At 41.5% G+C, this 21,051-nt stretch overlaps 1 protein-coding gene across 1 annotated transcript; it reads left to right on the top strand.

Moving 5' to 3' along the window:
• The first annotated feature begins 474 nt into the window (after nt 1-474).
• Nucleotides 475-11,772, top strand: slc38a6 (solute carrier family 38 member 6). The gene is made up of 16 exons (XM_085767552.1): nt 475-732; nt 2,546-2,676; nt 2,798-2,871; nt 3,201-3,253; nt 3,370-3,409; nt 5,478-5,556; nt 7,531-7,616; nt 7,708-7,766; nt 8,067-8,138; nt 8,583-8,639; nt 9,109-9,188; nt 9,301-9,401; nt 9,499-9,623; nt 10,385-10,529; nt 10,817-10,911; nt 10,999-11,772. The coding sequence occupies exons 1-16, from the start codon at nt 646-648 to the stop codon at nt 11,071-11,073; spliced, it is 1,359 nt and encodes a 452-aa protein (XP_085623678.1). The 5' UTR covers nt 475-645; the 3' UTR covers nt 11,074-11,772.
• Nucleotides 11,773-21,051: the final 9,279 nt, after the last annotated feature.

Genomic DNA, 21,051 nt, shown 5'->3' with positions numbered 1-21,051 from the left:
ACAGGTTCAGTTACATAGTATCATGACAGGCAGGAGAAGACAAAGGATAAGTACATTTTATGTTATTAGGCAAACAGAGGTCTATTCAAAAACGTGGAAACAGAGAGAATAGTGCTATGGTCTTTATGGCTTTCTTATTTTCAGATTGACTAATTAAGTTGATACTGTTTGATTTCGTTTCTGAAACGGTGAGTGCAAAGTATTTGATTTGTAAATTTGCGGTTGTGAATATGAGCTTTGGCTAAAAATAATATCAAATTGATTATATAATATTGGTTTAATTGGGAAGCCGTGACTGAAAAGAAACCAAACAATACATTTTGATAGTCCAAAGCAAAGTTTTTGTCGAAATGTTGACGGATAAAAGTAGTTAGAGTCGACTCCTGATTGGACGGGTCTCCTCGGTGACGCGTTAAGAAGCGACGGAAGACGCAGAGCCACGTGACCCGCGTCGTCAACAGCAACAACAACATCCAGCAGCTGATTTGATGAGTTTTGATAAGAGGAGATTTAAAAAGAGAGTTCAAAAAGTTAAAGTTGTGTCATATTGACGGCGGCAGCGGTGGAGAGGTTCAGACCCGGAGCAGCGACGGCTCGTTGTTGTAGTTGTTGTAGTTTGTTCTCTTAGGTTTTCCGCAGTAGAAAATGAGTGTAAATGGAAACAGAAACTCAGATTTATACAGTGAGTGCCTCGACAGCGGAGACAGTGAAGCGTCTCCTTTACTGTCAAATGTAAGTATTAAAACAACACAGTCACTTGTTCCGCAGCTTTAGTCTGTTTATATATATATATATGAACTTGAAATGTGGCGATGCAGCATTAATAGTTTTTTATAAACTGGCAAACTGTTGTGTCAGGAGTCACATGCTTGTTATAAACCAGTTCCCTTCCTCTTTGCTTTGTCAGCACTTAAAAGTAAATTTTAGACTAACTCAGCAATCCATACATTTATAGTATTCACATGATTATTTACCTTTGACAGTACATCTATGATTATATTTATGCTATGCAGAAACTTTACTTACTTTACTTTACTTTACTTTACTGGTATTTCCTGCATATATACAGGGATACACATGAAGAGTACAAAGACAGCTGTAAAGTTGTGTCGTCTTCACTGAATTCGTAAAAATGTAAATACCAGTACAAATATTACTTAAAATAATCCATTTTGTATCTAAAGGGGAACTGCACAGATTTTTGTTATTTTTTCATCACAGTTAGCAGCACAAATTAATATGGTGATGTAATATTGTGTAGGTCCAGAAGGAGCTTTCCAAAGCCTGATTACTACACATTTTGACTTCCCGAGACTGACTCTAAATACTGAAAGCAAACAATGGGTCAATTCTCTGTACTTGAGTATGAACTGTTCCTACAGAGAAACTGTAGAAGTGTGTATTGATAATGTTGACTCCAGGGGTTTTAGTTAGAAATTCAGAAAGGTTTATTTGAATTTATGACATCTGGTTAGACTCAGACGTCTCTGCGGGTGTTTTCAGTAGCCTACTTAAGAGTCGATCCATTATTTTCCATCTGTAGAGTGGCTTTGGGACTTGTAGTTTTCTATCTCTAATGTTGAATAAAGGGGCAAACTAATCATATTTAAGGAGTTTAGGTGCAGAAAATAGGGACCCATGTAGTGATTGATCTGATACAGATTAGGTGGATGCCAGTAACCCTGATTAATAATGAGATTGATCATGAGTGTGACTGATTCACTGTTTTTATGTCAGATACATACAGTAAAAACACACAGCACTGAACTTAATTGAGTGACACATTATCAAGATAAGTCACTTGATTAACTCAAACCCTGTCTTAGATGACATCACATGTTATCTAGATTAATCCCATCACCAACCTGAAACCAATCACAAGACTCCAAAAGAAGCTGTGTGAGATGAGCAGTGATTTGTTTATGCTGCCATATTGGAGGTGACAATGCATGCGACCCTGAACAAACTCTGACAAATCTATCTATATTTATTTATTTATTTCACATTCACATCGCTGGTGGATCTTTATTCAGTCTCATTCTTAGTATTTTCAATACCATACGTTTATTTTACGTGCAGCATTTTATTTTTTTCCGCTGCAAATAGTCTTACTTCCTATCCCTCGGTACTGTAACCCAAGGTGAATCAGATTCAGCGGCCCACGGGTCAAACTGAGCTCGCCGTGACACTGACACCAGAGTTGCCACTCGTTCTCTCCAGGATATCCCCTATTAAAGAGGTCAAGCAGTGCGGGCAGCTCCCCTTATCCTGAGCTCAGGCAGCTGTCACACAGCCAACAGCTCAAATCCCGACCCATTCATTCCCATTTCCATTCCCTGATCCTACATGCCACTGCAGTGTTGTTTCATGACATCCATCATCAGGGCCGGCCAGTTGTTCTCAATACTGTCGGGTGCAATTCTCTCAGAGCTCTCACAGAAATAACCAGATCTATGTGTATGTATGTATGTGTTTTGTCTCCACTCTCACAGTTTTCCCTTTTTATTTGCATCCATCTCATGTGTTGTCTCTTCTGTGTGCACAGGGATCAGTGCAGACGAGTGTCAAAGGAGCCTCCTTCACCTCCTCGGTCTTTAACCTCATGAATGCCATCATGGGCAGTGGTATTCTGGGACTAGCTTATGCTATGGCCAACACCGGCATAGTGGGTTTCTGGTGAGAATGAACGCTCTTATTACAACTTGTACCACAGTGCTGCTCTTATATACGACTGCTCCCTTCATAAATAGATAAATAGATCCACTGATACCTGCTCTGTCTACTTCCACATCTTCAGTATCCTGTTGGTACTCGTGTCCGGCCTGGCAGCCTTCTCCATACATCTCCTTCTGAAGCTATGTGACAACACAGGTGAGGGACTAACCACGGATACACAGTTTAACTTGGATGATGACGTCATCACCATCCTGTAGTTTTCATCTTGAATACTTCACTCACGATTAAATCACTGTGTAAAGAAGCTACAGACTTTGTTTTCTGTTTTTAGACTGTGCTATCTCTTTATCTTTATCTGCTGAAAAGGGGTCAAATGAGCCAAAAGAGGAGATAAGAAGAGAAAATTGTTGAGTGTGGAAAGATTTGTGATGTTAACAACACTTTTATCTGTTTGTTTTTATTTATTTTTTTTTACTATCTTTAAGTGGCTGAATGTGTGATGGTTCTTGATTTGACTCTCATAGGCATCAACTCGTATGAAGTCCTTGGAGCCAGAGCCTTGCAAAAACCAGGAAAAGTAAGTGTTTACTTTTAGATTAGTGCGAGTTTATCCTGTCAAAAAAAGGAATTCATTCATATTTTTCAACATGACAAGGAAACATTCACACTAATCTTTTCACTCTTTTCTTTCAGTTTCTAGTTGGAGTTGCCATTCTTATCCAAAATATTGGTGGTAAGTCAGCCTCGCTGTTTCCCCGCTGTTACGTACATTATTCTTGACATGTTGGACATAAACTGATTTTGTGGTTTTTATAGAAGCAGAGTAGAGACGAGGGTGCAGAGTGCTGCAGGGTCAGGCTCTGGCCTCCTCATTGTGGAGGTAGATAGCGCCTCCTACTGGAAGTGTGATGCCCCTGTGCTGAGTTTTACCCCCCCTGCCCCCACAAGGCCATTATCTGGATCCCCTGATAACCTCTGACCCTGTAGCCGCTGTCCTCTCAGCCCCCTCCCCTGGGCCTGAAACCTGACTTCACGTCTAATTGATCACTGATGGTAAACCCACTCCCCGCCCTCTGAGTGTTGAGTAACCTAATGGGACCCCTCCCTTCGTCCCCCCCGCCCCCTCACTTCTCCTCTCCTCTCTCCTGCCACCTCTCTCCGTCCCTCGGCCGCAAAATCTGTGCTTCTCAGACGGCGCAGGACTGAGGTGGTAGCTCCTCTGCAGTCATTAGTGGCACGGCTGAGTGGATTATTGCCGTGCCCTCTGGTATGTTTGTGGTTTTCCCAGCATGGGGCAGTATGTGTGAGAGTGTGAGAGCCAGCACTCCAGCATGCATCTGTCTACACCCCGGGCCCCTTTTATAAGAGTGCAATTAGCCTCACTCTGGGTAAACATTCATCTGTACTGCCACAGGCTGATGGGCCAATTGACCTTAATTACTGACCAGCCCAGGGCTCTCACTGCCTGCCTCTCCCCTCACTCTTAATGAAATGAAAGTGGCTCTGTCTTCTGGTGAACACACTCCGACACTATTCGCTGACCACACACACAAGGTTTCCATCAGTTTTCCTTGGATTTTACATATGTGCTTATTATTAGAATATGTTTTCTTACCACTTGCCCAATAACAATCCCTTCTCTTCACTCAAGGGCCCCTTTTTTTTTTGTTTAGAGATGTAAGTATTATCCCCGACAGGAATTCCCATTAAAGTGTTATTGTGCTTACAGTAACCAACTGCATGAAACTAAACCATTGCATCATGACCGTTGTGTGATCCCTGTCAGTGTGTCTGTGTGCGTTTGTGCGGTTGAAAAGATTTTCATTTTTATGGTCCGTTTAAATACTTGGATGAACTTTTGCAGGGGAAACATTTTGGCTAAAACACTAAAGCTAGAGCTGCCTCATAATATATGCCTTTATTGACAGATTTTAGTGCTTCAAAACGGCAATAGTTATTCTCAGAGTTAGCGTCCTTGTGTCTGTGTGGGCTGGAGGGTTTTTGGAGGAATTTTCTTTTATAAACAAATACAGGATCTGAGAGATTATGGTCTAGGCTTATTTAACGGCGAGTTCAAGATCTGCCCCGGGGGCAAGAAGGTCCCAGCTAACTCTGGCTATGCCTGGCTTCACAGCTTTAAATCCTGTTTTTGTGACTGACCACACACGGTCCAGACGTGCTCCCCTCTCCTCCTGCAGTCCCATCTCCCCCTTTCCCCTCTCTCCTCCTCGCCTTTTTGGGGGCTGATGTGACCCCTCGGGAAGGGACGCCGATCCTTCCTCTCATTGGCTGCCTGAGCGGCCGAAGAAGTTATGCCGCCGGAGCCTGTCAGATTCAGATAATATCCGGTTTCCTCGTGAGGTGGAGAAGGGGGAGAAATACCTGGATTAGCGTCAGAGATCATTATTGTTAGCATTCCTCCTCCCCCCCGCTCACACTTCTCCATCCTGGCTTCTCCTCCCGGTCTCCAGCAACTGGAAGATCTGCATAATGTCTGCTCCTCTGCACCGAGGGCTTTGCTGGTTTATCCCCTTGAGCTGCCCGCCCCACCCATCTGCATTAACTCAGAGCCGCCGTAGCCCCTCCACCCTGCCTTCCATTTCCTCCTGCTGGGAAACACACACCGCCCTCGCACAGCCATCCAGGAGTGCTTGTAGTAGCAGCAGCGCACAGTCATCTGTTGTGTTTATATGATTTACTAGCTTGGTGTGATTGTGTTGCTCTTCTTGCTTGTGTATTTGACTTGGAAACGATGCATGCACACTGTCTGAACACACTTTTTTTTTCTCCCTCCCCCTCAGCAATGTCATCTTATTTGTTCATCTTGAAGTCGGAGCTTCCTGCAGCCATAAGCAGCTTCCTGAGCCCAGACAGCACAGGGTAGGTGTACATGTCTTCACCACAACACAACACAACACAACACAACACAACACAACACAACACAACATCAACCTGCTGCACAGCTGCAACGATTCTTTAAAATGACCTGCATTAAGAAAACAAATGAGTCTCCGAGAAGCAGATTTGACACTTGTGCAACTGCACCACAACGCTTCACACACTGGAGTTTGACAACAACGAGAGAAATATGAATAATGCAATGGAAGAAGATCCTTCACCAAACCTCAACACACTGCTAATACTTTGTCTGAGAGCGATCAGAGGGAAACTTGTGCTCTGTGTTGTATCGCATGAAGCGTGCCCAGAGGAAATGTATTTATGATGGGGAGCCATTCATCACCCTTCAGCAGCAGCTTGTGTCTTTCATTGGCCTATGTGGACGAGCCCTCAGAGCAAAGTCCCCGGCCAAGAATGTAACTTCTATCACTTTATTATTGGCCACACTGGTTTAAGCAAGAGTTGTAGCTGCTCTCAGCCCAATCCGTCAACATCCGAATCTTCCACACACAGCTGCTTTGTATTAGTGCTCTCCTTTCACCCCCAAATCTCTCGCACATGTTCCCCAGAATCAGACTGATACAAGGGGATATCAGTTTTGCCATTCTAATTACAGCTCGCTGCTGAGGGAAACAAAACATTTCTGTTAATGAGTGGCTTTGGGATGTTAACAGACACTCACTCAATTCACTCAAAGTCTAAATAAACAAGTTGTTTTATATTAAAGTGAGTTTCTTTATTTCTGCCTCATTTATTACAACATAGCAGAGCAAAAACACAGCCGCTCCAACATGTCCTGTACGTCCTGTTTAAGTTCCTCCAATCTTGTTTAAGATTGGTAACGAGGCCTGAGACGTAGACAGCTGTGGATTTGGGTTTGCGCTGCATTCGCCAGATTTATGCTGATCTTCGACACTATCTGGAGATTGACTCATTGGCAGTCATACCCCGACTTTAACTGAGAGCTATCCTGCATCTTGTTATACCGTGAAATGTTCCACATTTCATGGGTCTTCTAGGTATCCAGCGCCTTTGCAGTAAGCCTCCAGCCTCCTGAGGGTGGATCTTAACGGTGGTGGAGATTTTTCTTTTTTTTTTCCTTTTTTTTTTTACATCCCTACATCCGCGTAACAGTCTGTAAAAGTGGAAAAGGGGGTTAGCTAAGCTGCGTTCGAGTGCCTCGGCTAAACTTAGGTTAGCAGGAGCAGAAGAAGTGATTGGACAAAAGAGAGTGGAGGTCAGAGCAGGGGTCTCGCTGACATCCAGTTAAAGGGCAGGAACGGTGTAGACGCAGAGACGGATCCATCAGCGCCTATGGAAACGCCACAGCTGTGAAACTGCCAAACAGGGGTCAGTGGGTGTTGATGTGGTCAGAGCAGGTGCTGCTGACTGTGGGAGCCCCATAAAGAGCAGTGGAGCCAGTCCCCGGTGACCCCACGCTGCCGTCCAACACACAGCAGCGCCAGGCAGCACCCTTCCCATTCGACCCCGACCTCAGCGGAGCCGGCATGCCTTCCACATGTGTCACCTCGATCCCTGCCCCTCCTCTTCCTCCTCCTCCTCCTCCTCCTCCTCCTCCTCTAACTCCCCAATCCTGAATAAACCGCCAAGGCTATCCCTCAGCAAAGGAAAATATTATTCCCCCTCTCCGAAAACCCGGCAAAGTGAAATGTGGGCTCATCTGACGGAGCGACACAACGTTTGCATGTGAATTACATAATTGTTTTGGTTTGTGAGAGCCTAAGCTCTTAATTCGTACCACATGATGAATCTGTCGGTCTGTGTTTGAGCACGAAATGGAGACAAATTTCCAGGGCCGGTCCATTTTTTAAAGAATTCATCTCTGCCATCCCTGACATTTCAGAACCAGGGCGACGACGACGGCGATGATGATGAGAAATTGTGGCTCAACATCAGCATTTTAATGGTTCATCATGCCCTCTCTTTGTTTTCCAGGGATATCTGGTATCACGATGGCAGGTTGCTTCTGATCATAGTCACACTCTGTGTTGTCCTACCTTTGGCAATGTTGCCTAAAATTGGTGAGTGAGTCAATCCAATAGCATCTTGCTTTTTCTGCCCTGACTCATTCAAACTAATGTTTCTTACCCGACACGTCTCTTGCTGTTACAGGCTTCCTGGGATACACCAGCAGCCTCGCTTTCTTCTTCATGATCTACTTTGCTATTGTGGTGAGTTTTAATGTTACCTTCTTAAATTAAGAAGTAGAAAAGTCGCACACATCCGATAAAAAGGTGCTGGTCTCAAAAAATGGATATAGAAAAAGGAAAAGAGGAGACCGCATACTCAAGCTCCCTTTATGTGCCTTTCTTTAGCACATCCAACAATAGGACAATAATAACGTTTCGAGCGTGCTGCTGACTCAGGCAGTAGGACGCCACATTTTTAAAAAACCCTAACCCTTTTTAAATGAATTAATGAATTTTTTTCAGCTTTTCTGTTTTTGACCGGTTTTGTTTTCTTGTTTCCAGATCATCATCAAGAAGTGGTCCATCCCCTGCCCACTGCCTCACAATGTGACTACGCTTTCAGAAGCCTCCCAGGTAACAACAACCCCCACATTTCCTCCCCCTTGCTCGTCCATGTGCACACACAAACACACAGAGGCTACGTAACATACCCCACGGTTTGTGGAGCAGACGGTCACGGCCACAGGATTAGGAGGAAAAACCCAGGGGACTGAGTTTACTGATTGGGTCGGCTCAGGCTGATTCGGACCAGAGAGCTGTGTACGGTGAGCGGTGCCAGTCCTGAGGGGAAGGAAGTTCAGCTGACCTTGGCTGAGCCTGGAAGTGAACCCTGACCTATAGGAATTATACAGACCACGCTATGACTTCAGATGTGGCACGGGTTAATTCAGAGGGTTGTTTTCCGTTGAGCCGGGCGCTCGGAGGAGGAGCTGCGTGTTTCTCTCATTTTCAGCAGCACTGCAGAAATCATCTCCTCTCAGAAATAACATGTTCCCTCGTCTCTCTTTGTTTCTCCAGATATCAAATTCCTCTGACTCAGAGTGCACGCCCAAACTATTTGTCATATCCAGCGAGGTACGTACAGTATTTGAAACCACTGTTTTCTCTGCACATACACACAACCTGTGAGGTGGCAGCGACAGGCTGTTGAAAGTAGGTTTGCTGCAGTTGTTTGACCATGGTGACAAGCCAAACTCTTTACCTATGAAGGATGGGTTGCACATGTAAGCAGCTCATGTGCGCTACACAGCTGCCACTCACATGTATGTTACAGTTAAAGGCCAAACGTACATGTGGCACGCAGAATCTCACCGAGCACATGCTGGTTGCATTTGTTCAGACACGGTTTGATGCTGTATTGAGACAATATCCTGAACGGTAACACTTGCTCGGTTTCTAGAAGCGCACATTTTACATTTGTGTGAATATATTTATTTGAGGAGCGCTCACACTTTGACCCCCCTGACCCCTCCTCACCCCTGTGTAACAGTGGAAGCTGATAATCCGTTAATGACGGCTGTGCTCTGACTGATGTGTGTTGCAGAGTGCCTACGCGATCCCCACCATGGCCTTTTCCTTTCTGTGCCACACATCCGTCCTGCCAATCTACTGCGAACTGGACCGGTCAGCACCTCCGCACATCTGCTTCACCTTCACTCTCACTCCACACTTTTGAATTAATTGTTCAGCGTCTATGATGATTTATGTGAAATTAATATTCCCTGGTGTGTTTCAGGCCCTCTAAGTCCAGGATGCAGAACGTTACAAACGTGGGCATTAGCCTCAGCTTCCTGGTTTACCTCATCTCTGCACTGTTTGGCTACCTCACCTTCTACGGTAAGCCTGCAGGGACACAAATGAGTAACTAGAGTAACAGACACTCTTGTCTTGTTGGTGCATTGCTAAACCTGTTATTGCTATTTACCTACCATAGCTCACGTCGACTCGGAGCTGCTGCTTGGCTACGATCGGTACCTGCCACAGGACATCATGGTGATGACGGTTCGTCTGGCCATGCTCCTGTCGGTGTTGCTGACTGTGCCACTCATTCACTTCCCTGTGAGTAGAATAATAACACTCCTTTTATACAAGGACAAATTACCGAAGAGTTTCCCAATTTCTTCAATTTCTTATGAAATAACATGACAGTTTTGAATTTATATTAATGTGTGCTTCAACAATAGTAATAATTCTTACCGTTGTTATTATTATAAGTAATTCAATTCAATTCAATTCAATTTATTTGAAGTGGGACAGTGCAAGTTCATGAACGAAACATAAAATCGTAAACAAGCCGGATTGTAGCCACAGGCTAATTTCCATCTGTTGTCCCATATATATCCCATATACAATAAATAAAAACAAAAGCATGTTATAAAATAGCAGCATTCAGTTTACAGTACAATAGATAATAATACAGATAAATAAATAATAAATAAATAAGTAAATATAAAGTGTCATGTGATTCTTTGCTTCATGTTTTTGCATCTCTGCTTTCTAATTTTTTAAGCTTTACTTTTTTACGTCTATTAATAAGTTTATGTTTTGTATTATAACTCCTTTACTTCCTCTTGTGGACACACATACGGTTGGGCTGGGTGTATAAGCAAATAACGGGGGATTATATAGTGAAACAATGGTGTAATGATTTTAAAGTATGTTTTCAAATAATTACTTAGAATTGTTGATAATATTACAAATTGATAATCATTTGAAATGTTTTTATATTTGATTATCAGTTCATTTTAGTGTCTTATATATACATTCATGAAGTCTTATATAGAACTGATTGATGTTTTGTCCATGATTATGTGCTTCAGGCTCGTAAGGCTGCGATCTTAATGCTGTATGGGGACCGTCCCTTCTCCTGGCTGGTCCACATCATCGCCACTCTGACCATCCTGGGTGTGGTGCTGGTTTTTGCCATTTTCGTCCCTGACATCAGAAATGTGTTCGGAGTAGTGGGTGAGTTTGTTTTGCTTGATATCTTGGTCTTTTTAAAATTCACAATGTGACCTTTTTTAATATTCTGATCTGTTTCCATCAAGAGCAGACAGTTAAAAACAGCCATGATCTAAGCAAAGACGTCAATGTTCACAAAATATTGATTGCGGCGGCTAAAATCACAATATCTGCCCATACATAATTAATGGTGCAGACCTGCTGGAACAATTTATGAAGCGGCTATCATCAGCTGCTATCACGGAGTGCGTTGTCTGTGCATTTTAAAGACTTTTCCTTTTTCTTCCCAGGATCAACAACATCCAGTTGCCTATTGTTTATTTTCCCCGGCCTCTTCTACCTGAAGATCAGCAGCCAACCCCTCAAAACCTTCGACTCCATTGGGGTAAATACAAATTCAACATATAAGTTAAACACTTTCCTTTTTAGCTGATGATGCTGACTGCTTTGTTTTTGCTCTTTATGTTTCCAGGCTGTACTCCTGGTGATCTTTGGCATCATCATGGGAATCATCAGCTTCTCTATCATCGTCATTACATGGGTGTAGGGCTCCCAACCCCCTGCTCTCTTTTCTAAATCAAGCACAAGAGCAAAGAAAGGGAGAAATAAGCCAAAGAAACTGAATAAGGGATAAAGAAAAGGGAATCAACAAAGGCCTATTACTACAATTACCTCAGACAGATTATTTATCTCCAAGTTGTTCTCAACACTAGTTTTCCAGGTCTTTTGGATATAGCGAATTGTGAACTTTACTATATGCAATAGTTTGGTCAGACTCAGGACAATAAAAAAAAGCTGCAGGCAGGTTCTCCTTTATCTTTTCAGTTAATTTTTTCTGCCTCTTTTTTTTTGTTGATCCATGTGGATGATCATGCACCTTATGTGTACAGTCTGCTACATGACCAAGTCTGATCACAAATATTTCAGGTTTACTGTTTTCCTAAATTTAGTAGTAACTAATTTACATTCCTTGATTTATGGCCAAATGTTTTTTCTATTTTAGTCACTTTGTTGTTTTGGGAGTTTTCTTTTAAAATTTTTCTTTTCATGTTTTAATCATTTTATTGATTCGACACTCCCCTCCATACCTCGGTTCAAATGGTGCTGCTGCTACTTTGTATGCTGTGATGAATGTGTTTTTGTTTGGGGCCTGAAAATTACAATGTACTCCATGTGGCTCTACTGTAAAATAATAGTTAGTCTTCAAATTATTGGCAACTTAATAAAAGGGATAATTGTTTATACACTGACAAGTCAACTTGCTCATTTAACCGCTGAAATGTCTTTATCAGTGTTGTGGCGAGCTCATCAGTCTATCATGTCACATTCATGGCCGTGGGTTTGATTGACAGGCGCAGTATTGACATTGAGACCGGCTCCTCGGTGTTGTAATGTGGGTTCAGCCTGTAGCTAATGAAAGCCACATGCTCGGTACGTTTCTAATCATGATGCTGTTTAGATTGTCTTCATGCTGCCTCTGGAACCTACGGTCACCCGACTGCTGCTTTTAATCTAGGGAATTAGGCGGACCGGCCCGCCGCCCATCCAGAAAGAAGTGGCTGCCCACTCTTCACGCCCCCTTAAAGGAGGTCCCACAGTGCAGGAAATATCCTCTGGCCTCCATCCACGGCTCTGAAGGACACTCCAATGAATAAAGAGTCACCACAGCTATAAACGCAGAATATGAATGTTAGTTCAGATCCTTTTACTTAAGACCAGCAAGTTAAAAAAAAATCTCCATTACAGGTTCTGCATTCAAACTCCTACTTTAGTAAAAGTACAAAAGTATTATGAGTAACATTTAAAAACTAAAATGGTTGGTGTATTGCAAGTTGGTTAAAGTGTGTTTGTAGTTTAACTCTTTTACAGCTGAATAACTCGGTGGTTCCTCCTCCTTGGGCCACAACATAAATCTGAGGTCATTAGATGAGTAATGGGGTGGGAGCAGTGAAGTTCAACTACACATGTTTATATTATTTTTTTGATATCCTTTATTGTTTTGTGAATTTTTTTTTTGATTATTTAACCTTTTGGACCTAAAATTGTAAAATAAAACCATCTGAGAGAGTTTAAGAATCTTTGGTGGAAATGCAAACAATAGCCTACATCTGTAATGCGATAGCTCTGGTTTAATCTTTAATAATGCAGGGAATTTTAATGAACGCAGGATTGAAGTATGTTTTTAAAATGATTTATGAGCGTAATTACACCTGTCTACATGTGAGTGTGATTTGTAGTTGTCAAACGCATCATCAGCTGTCTGTCAACATATCTGTGGCAACACAAGGGTTTTTCAGGGAGGAAATAACTCAGTGAGGCTTCCTGCATGTTCTGTTCTCTCCGCTGAGCTAAAGCTTTATGCAGCACAAGATTACCACCTAGTGTTCGACCGAGATCACAGCAGCCCATGTTTAGACTCATTTCACTGACATTCCTCTTTTGGTTTATGAAAGCTTAACTAGGAAGAGATAACCAGATGCTCCAGTCTTCGTCCAGTTTTATCATGTGTTGGAAACATGCACGTTAACACAGACCAGAGCTGTTTTTATGGAGGTCTGACTGGGGCATGAGCCCTCAGCCCCCAGGTGGGAGTGTTTTTGTTTAGTTAAACTCACTCACACCCTGGGCCCACGTCCAGCAGTATGACAACACCATCTCCCATGGTTAGAGGACAGACAGAGGTGGAGGAATGATGGTGGGCTGAAATTAAGCCCCTGTTGGCATCCGCTGCTCTTGTATTGTTTCAAGAGGTGTTGGCTGTGTTCTTTGAAAATTATTTTTTGTTGTTGGAAATCCGGATTTTTGAGTAACAGCTGGAACTGATCCCAGTGTCCCTACGTTGCCCTTTAGATAAAGTTTGATATGCTTTTGTTTGATGACACTGCTTTCAAGGAATCTGTGCTGATACTTCAACTCAAAAAGACCATCGATGAAGTTGGATAAACTCACATAGTTATGTAAAGCTAATTACAATACATTTATTAGATGAATTTACAACAGCTGTCCTGACATCTTGGAATAAGAAATGCATGAAAACTCGCTAAGCAAACAAGCTGTCATAAATGTAGCGAGTGTGTAAATAGAGCAAATATAGTTAAAAGTGAAGTAAATATAGCTAGAATTTACTGTAATATATAATGAAACTTAAATTGTTGTTTTAAAATAGGCTAGTAAATGTAAAGCTAAAATAGTTATCAGCTAAACATAATGCTAATTGATGGAGCATTGACATTTTTTTGGTACGTCTAAGTAAGAAGACCTTTGAAACAGCTAGCAAAGTAATGTAATTTTTTAAAACAAACTTTAGCTAAAAGTAAGGAAGAGACTGTGGAAATGAACAAATGTAAATCTAGTTGGCTTTATGCACAGCTCCACTACTTCCTGATCTCCTTTATTTCCTGTCTTTACATTATTGGACAAACTGATTAATCCAGGTGTGCCTGACCATTGTTGTGAGGTCAGTCACCTGGATTAAAGGTAAAGGTAAAGGTACTATATTTGTCACATATTACAGCTAGTAGCCTACAGTGAAATTCTTTCTCTGCATTTAACCCATCCCTGAGGAGCAGTGGGCAGCCAATTTATCAGTTTATCTAATAATGTAAGACAGGAATTAAAGGAGCTGGCTAAAGTTCAGGAAGTAGTGGAGCTGTGCATAAAGCCTATTGTCTCGCTATACTTTGAACTGACCAATTTATAATCCATTAAAAAGAAAATAATAGACACTTGACAGGTGAAGGCCTACTTCTGAGCCACTGGATTAAATCATATGTAGAAAACAACCTAAATGGTTCAGTTTGACTGTGTTGTGGTTTGTCGCTGCCCTTTATACGTAGATTAGTCGGCTACTGGCAGAAAGCAGAGTCAATACAGTAACAGTACTACCCACTTCCACTTCCACTTCCTGTTTGTGTGTCAGGAAGAGCATAAGAGCAGCTTGTTCTCACAGGTAGGCGAGTGGACATCAGAAACTGCAGCAGAGCTGGGAACAGGCACAACATCTGCTTTCTGTTTACCCACATAATCTTGTTGAACAGGCATTCCTGGCTGAAAGGTGCTTCAAGGGTCTTTTCACATCAGCCTTTTAAGGCCGGTTGGCAAGATGAGTGGCTTTTCCTCGTTAGTCATGGTGGTGGACTGCAACTCGGCAAATGCCATCAATACGCAGGTGTCATCACTGATGAAGTGCTCTCCATCTAATTTTTCTTCTTTCCTTGCATGCTCTCCATTTCCTCCGTCTACTATCGCTCCATGCTGCTTTTCTGCTTTTAATCGATTTCCATGCTCTATCAGTAAACATGCTCTTTGTGTCACAGTGAGAGCATTCCTCGCTTTTGCTTTGAGGACTCTTTTTGAGACATAGCAGAGTTTCATTTATCTGATGTGTGCATGTGTGTGTATTTTGTCTGTTGAGTTGTTAAAATTCCTATGAATGAGGAATGTATGCATTTCCTGTGAGGACCCTTTCAGCTAACAAAGCCTGTTTGTAAAAGGAAGTAAAGGAGCATTATCTGGTACAACAACATCTCAACAGGCTGCGTTTGTTTTCGCTGGTGTGAATGCATCACACCATGAGTCTTCATATTGTTATCTGCTTCTGCTTTTCACCCAGTGTGTCTCATACACTTTATGTCCAAAGCTGTCGTTCATCAAAAAAAAAAAAACACTGTGATCCTTAACAACTGTGTGTAACAAACATGTTGCTGTTATGAAGTTGCATCCTAGGGAACAATTGCCTGACTGACACACTCATCACCTGTCACCTCGCAGTCTGACAGCAGCAACACAATAGCAGTAGCACAAGACTTGACTCCAATATTGTTGTCAACTAGACATAATTACGGTGGATAGAGAATGACAGAGGTTTAAATCGTCAGAGCAGAAATCAAGGTCAGAGTGAAATACATCTTTTGTAAATAAAGAAAAGGGGGATTTCATGATTTATTAAGAAGTATTGCAGAACTTAGTTATTTTGACAGATGATGACGAGGCGGGGTGGGGTTAGCCTGGAGGGTCCTGATGGAGGCCCAGTGGTCAGCAGCTCAGTAGGGGGTTCTCTCTGTGTTTTTCGGGTGGTGGTGAGTGGGTGGTGTGGGGGTCTCGTCTCTCTGCGATCCCATCAAGCCCTGGGCTGAGCTCTTAATGCGGCCCTGACGCCTTGCTGGCGCAGGGGCCACGCTGCCTCACATCTGGAGCCAATTACCCTGGAGGGGCTGTGACAGAGTCGCCCCCCCCACCCCCCCCCACTATAACCCTCCACGCTCTGCTGTCCAACTCAGCTCCGACCACTCTCACAGTTACATTCCTCCAGTTTTCACAACACCACGCTTTATTTATGTCGGCCCCTCTCTCTCTCTCTCTCTCTCGTCATTTCTCCTCTGTCAGGCTCTCAACGCCGACCGCCATCGTTCAGCTGTTTCTATCCAACCAGCTGATGAAGAAGAGCTTCAGGCAGTTATCATGCATGGCTTCAGGGTTTCAGACATTGGACATAAAATCTCTGTGCTCCTTGTCTGAGTCCAGGCGGGGAGCTCTGCTGCACACTACAAAAATTCAAAATCTTACCAAGAATATTTGTCTTATTTCTAGTCAAAATGTCATTTCTAGTCAAAACAAATCTCATTCTACTTAAAATAAGACTTATCACATTAAAAAGTAGCTTGTTTTTAGACACTTTTTTTACTTTTTTCAAGCATATTTTCACTTGAAATAAGTAGAAAAATCTGACAGTGGAGCAAGTTTTTCTTTCTTATTACAAGCACAAAAAACTTGCTTTCACTGGCAGATTTTTCTACTTATTTCAATTGAAAATTAGTTTGAAACAAGTAAAAAATATCTAAAAACAAGTTAATTTTTAGGTGATGAGTCTTATTTTAAGTGGAAAGAGGTTAGTTTTGACTAAAATTGAGACATTTTGACAAGAAATAAGACAAATATTCTTGGAAAGACTTTGAGTTTTTGCAGTGCATGCCTTTATTTCCTGTTGGCTCTAATAACTTTTTCTTTTTTTCTTTTTTAAATTTAATGTGCTAAACCCTGTATTTTAAAGAAAAGTATCATCAGCGAAACATGACACAGTCATTTGGCCTTACCAGTCTATCAGGTATGATTTCTGCAGCACAATACCATCCTAAATCATGTCTTCCTGTGTTAGAGCGCTGGCAGTAAACACCACTTGTGAATAAAGCATGTTTAGTACCACATCACCTTTTACAGGTGTGATTTATGGAGTGCCTCAGCTTCCACACAGTAGAGCCCCATATGTGTGTGTGTGTGTGTGTGTGTGTCTGTAATTGCTTGGGCTTGTGCTTGAGCATACAGGTTTCCATACAGCCTCACCTGAGGAGGGTTTTAGGATCTTGTGACTGTAGGATGGGGGTCATTTCTGGTTCTTGGACCCAGTGACTGATGGGTGTAATTGAGTTTGTGGTGGTGCAGAAGGTGTGGTGGGGATGTATACGGGCCCCGCAGGATTTCTCTCACTGAGGTCAAAAGAGCTGGGAACAGGTTTCGCCGAACCTGGGCCATACACTCCTTATTCCCCACTGCCCTGTTTGGCACCAATGCTATGCTTCATTAGCTGCAGCTATAGGGTGTACCTGGGCAGGGAGCCAGAGGATTGAGCTGTCCTGGGTTACACAGACATAAATTGGAGCGTAGACTGTGAAGTGAATGTGGAAACTCTACAGGTGGCTGAAATTAAGTCATATACATAGAATCAGTCTGCTCTGAAATATGGGCGGCTTTTGGTAGCCGGCCTTATGCTTGTGTGCAATAAAACTTTGGCATGTTGAGGGGATATATCACTCACACTGCGTATTGGTGCCTGTGTATGTATCTAAAGCGTGCACGCGTCTGTGTGTGTACAATGTACACAAGTCTGTGTGCTCAGTTGTGTGTCTAGAGTCATGTTGAGTTTGTCCACGGGTGCATAAGTCACGATTTGGCCATGACAACCACTTACAGAGAGAAAGTTAGACGATGCAGGGCAAAGAGCCACAGAGGTGACAGACGGAGGGAGACCGCCGGTAGAACAAAGAAGCACAACAAATCATCCAGGACTGTAAAAGTGCCAGCTCTGGCTCCGGGCGAAAGCAAGGGAGAGAGGAAGTAAAATATACATTTTTTAAAAGTTACTTCATGATAAGAGAAAGGCGAGCACAGAGGAAGAGGGGGTGAGGAGAATTTACCAGTCTTACTCTGCCCTCTGCTGGACTGTTTGTTTGACAAGATGGGTTCATGTATTTCTCCCACGACCTTTCTCAAACTGTCTATACACAAAAATACCATTAAAATACCTTCACTCAAAGGTGTTCATTTAGGCACCTGGGGTGAATATACAGTAGCATGTTTACTCCTGTTGGTCAAGGTGATCTGCAGCATGAATTCAGGAATGTTTTACTGTAACCTACCAGGTCTGACAGAGTTTTAAGGCTTAGCTGCTGATAGATGAGAGTGTATTCACACCGAGGCAATCCACTATCTGGCTGTTGCACAGTTACAACCTTCTCTACTCGGTAAGGTCATGTCTGAGAGGTTGTTTACAAGACAGTCTGTATCCCAGGGATGTGTAAGATCTGGGACCTGGGCTCTTTATTTATAACAGCTGGAGCAGAGAGATGTGGAGCGCTGACATTTGGCAGAGTGGGGTCAGAGGTCAAGTCTAACACCAATAAAGTGGAGACTTTGATCATGGCATTTATGGATGTTGTAGGCACTGCACCGTCAGAGGGAGGGAGAGAGCGAGGGAGAAGGAGGAGGGGAGAGGGAGAATGGCATGTGAGTAAGAAAAGCATAATACATAATGCATAATACAGCACCATTTAAAACGACTATTCAATTTATTCTCCAGTAGCAATGGCCTCAGATATGTTATGCATAGAGTATTTTCACCCAGTGAGAAAATGTGGAGGATGTTATCGAACCTAAAGGTGCAGATAACAATTTTTATGATCATAATTCTCAGGATTATTTTTGATTGATCCAAAGTAATGAGATGCCCAGGTATTTCTCTTGGACTAATGAAAATCCTGTTGACACATAATGCATCCTGAGCAGAGCTGTAACCTGATTTTATTGATAGATAGATAGATAGATAGATAGATAGATAGATAGATAGATAGATAGATAGATAGATAGATAGATAGATAGATAGATAGATTACTTTATTTAATTTAAAATGTCACGAACAGCGGCTGAGGGAAATACATGACAATGACAAGAAAAACACAGATCACAGAAATACCTAAAAATACCTAAAACACATAGTGTATAAAAACCACAATAAATAAATACCTAAATAAATATATACCTAATTAATCTGAATTATCCAGAGACAGACCAAACCAATAAAAACACTGGTCAAGTACCATTTTAAATGTTTGTGTAATGCATTCATCAAACAGTTTTTCATAAATATTATCTTGATCAATGCTGTGGACAGATCTGTCTCTCCTCAAGGTCCATTTTTGTGACTGTTCAGGATCATTCAATCATATTTATCAGCAGATGGAGTTTGTTTAGTTGCCATGGAAATGAAGACCTTCAAACTTTCTGAGTACTTTGGAGAGCTATGATATATAAGCTATTGTATATAGAATGACGTAATAGCCTAATAGAACAAATATAGGCCTAGTTAAAAGTGAAGTAAATATAGCTAGAATTTACTGTAATATATAATGAAACTTAAATTGTTGTTTTAAAATAGGCTAGTAAATGTAAAGCTGAAATAGTTATCAGCTAAACATAATGCTAATTGATAGAGCATTGACATTGTTTTGGTACGTCAAAGTAGGAAGACTGTTGAAACAGCAAAGTAATGTAATTTTTTAAAACAAACTTTAGCTAAAAGTAAGGAAGAGACTGTGGAAATGAACAAATGTAAATCTAGTTGGCTTTATGCACAGCTCCACTACTTCCTGATCTTAAGCCAGCTCCTTTATTTCCTGTCTTTACATTATTGGACAAACTGATTAATCCAGGTGTGTCTGACCATTGTTGTGAGGTCAGTCACCTGGATTAAAGGTAAAGGTAAAGGTACTATATTTGTCACATATTACAGCTAGTACAGTGAAATTCTTTCTCTGCATTTAACCCATCCCTGAGGAGCAGTGGGCAGCCAGTTTATCAGTTTATAGAATAATGTAAAACAGGAATTAAAGGAGCTGGCTAAAGTTCAGGAAGTAGTGGGGCTATGCATAAAGCCTATTGTCTCGCTACTTTGAACTGACCAATTTATAATCCATTAAAAAGAAAATAATAGACTTATCCTCCTGAGACCCGGCAATGCATTTTTGTACACTGTAGTGCACATCATATTCAAACCCATTTATCTCATACTAAACATGTCACCTTATTATGTCCTGTTGTTCACTACAGAGGACAACTGGCCCTTTCCAATGATATCTTGTGTGGTGGGGTGTGACCTTCCAAACTTCCTGTGCATCTCTTTTAAAAATGGCCGACATCGCAACAAGCAGATTTTATAGGAAAGTGTACAAGTGAGCATGATATTTACAATTTTAAGTATTTTGAGTCCTATATGTTGATTGTTTATTATAAATAAACATCTCAGCAACACTGAAGTAAATTTTCAGAACTGAATTGTTTACTTTTCATATGAAAAAAAGGTAATTTTACTAACGTACACTGTAGTGGACATCAGGACTCTGTACTTGTGTTTCCGTCACATTTCTTTGGGAACAGCTCATTGACAGAGGCTGAGTAAATTCTTATATTCTTAAATAGTTGAGGGGGATTCAGAAATTGATTTATCAGAGGATAAGAGTCCAAGGTAAGATGATAACCCTGTAGGAGAGTGTAAAAGTTCAGATGAGGAAGAGCCAGATGAGGGAGATCAAGACACAGAGCTGACGTGGTGCACCATTGGTTTCTATGGGCTGAAACCAAAACATAGGGTTTTGAGGTTTTAAATCAGTGCAAAATGAATGCCCATGGAAATATACTCCAGAAAACAGATACCTTGATTTTGTTCTTGACTCTAAATAATGATTAATCAATGAAAACTGTTCATGGATGGACAACAAGCCTTTTGTTGAGGCATTAATCATAACAGCATAAGATGCAGCCTGTTTGTCTTTTGCTCTAAAACGTCTGAATGGTCAATGAAATACCATCTCTAATGATGAAATCACAAAGACAAATAGCCTAGTGTAGTTGATGAAAAAGAATTAAAACCCTATAATTGACATTAGTTTTTTATAATATTATGTATTTTACATGATAATTCTAGTTTTTCCATGTACATTATAAGCATCAAAATATTACACGTTTGAGAACAATATAGTCCTGTTGTACACTACAGTGCACAGGTTATAAAATTAAAATAAAATAAAAATTTCAGATTTTTTTCTTTGCAATTTGTTCTTTACCATCCCAACACTTAATTTATGTAAAAAAAAAAATCAAAATCAAAAAAGTTTTTTCCCCTGGGTCTCAGGAGGATATGAAGAAAGAAAGAAAGAAAGAAAGAAAGAAAGAAAGAGTATACTGTAATAGTATAAAG

Source organism: Trachurus japonicus, chromosome 22, assembly GCF_045865225.1.
Source record: "Trachurus japonicus isolate A0001 chromosome 22, Traja_1.0".
Lineage (NCBI taxonomy): Eukaryota > Metazoa > Chordata > Actinopteri > Carangiformes > Carangidae > Trachurus > Trachurus japonicus.
Note: the sequence above shows the minus strand (reverse complement) of the source record. Positions and strands in the feature narration are given on the sequence as shown.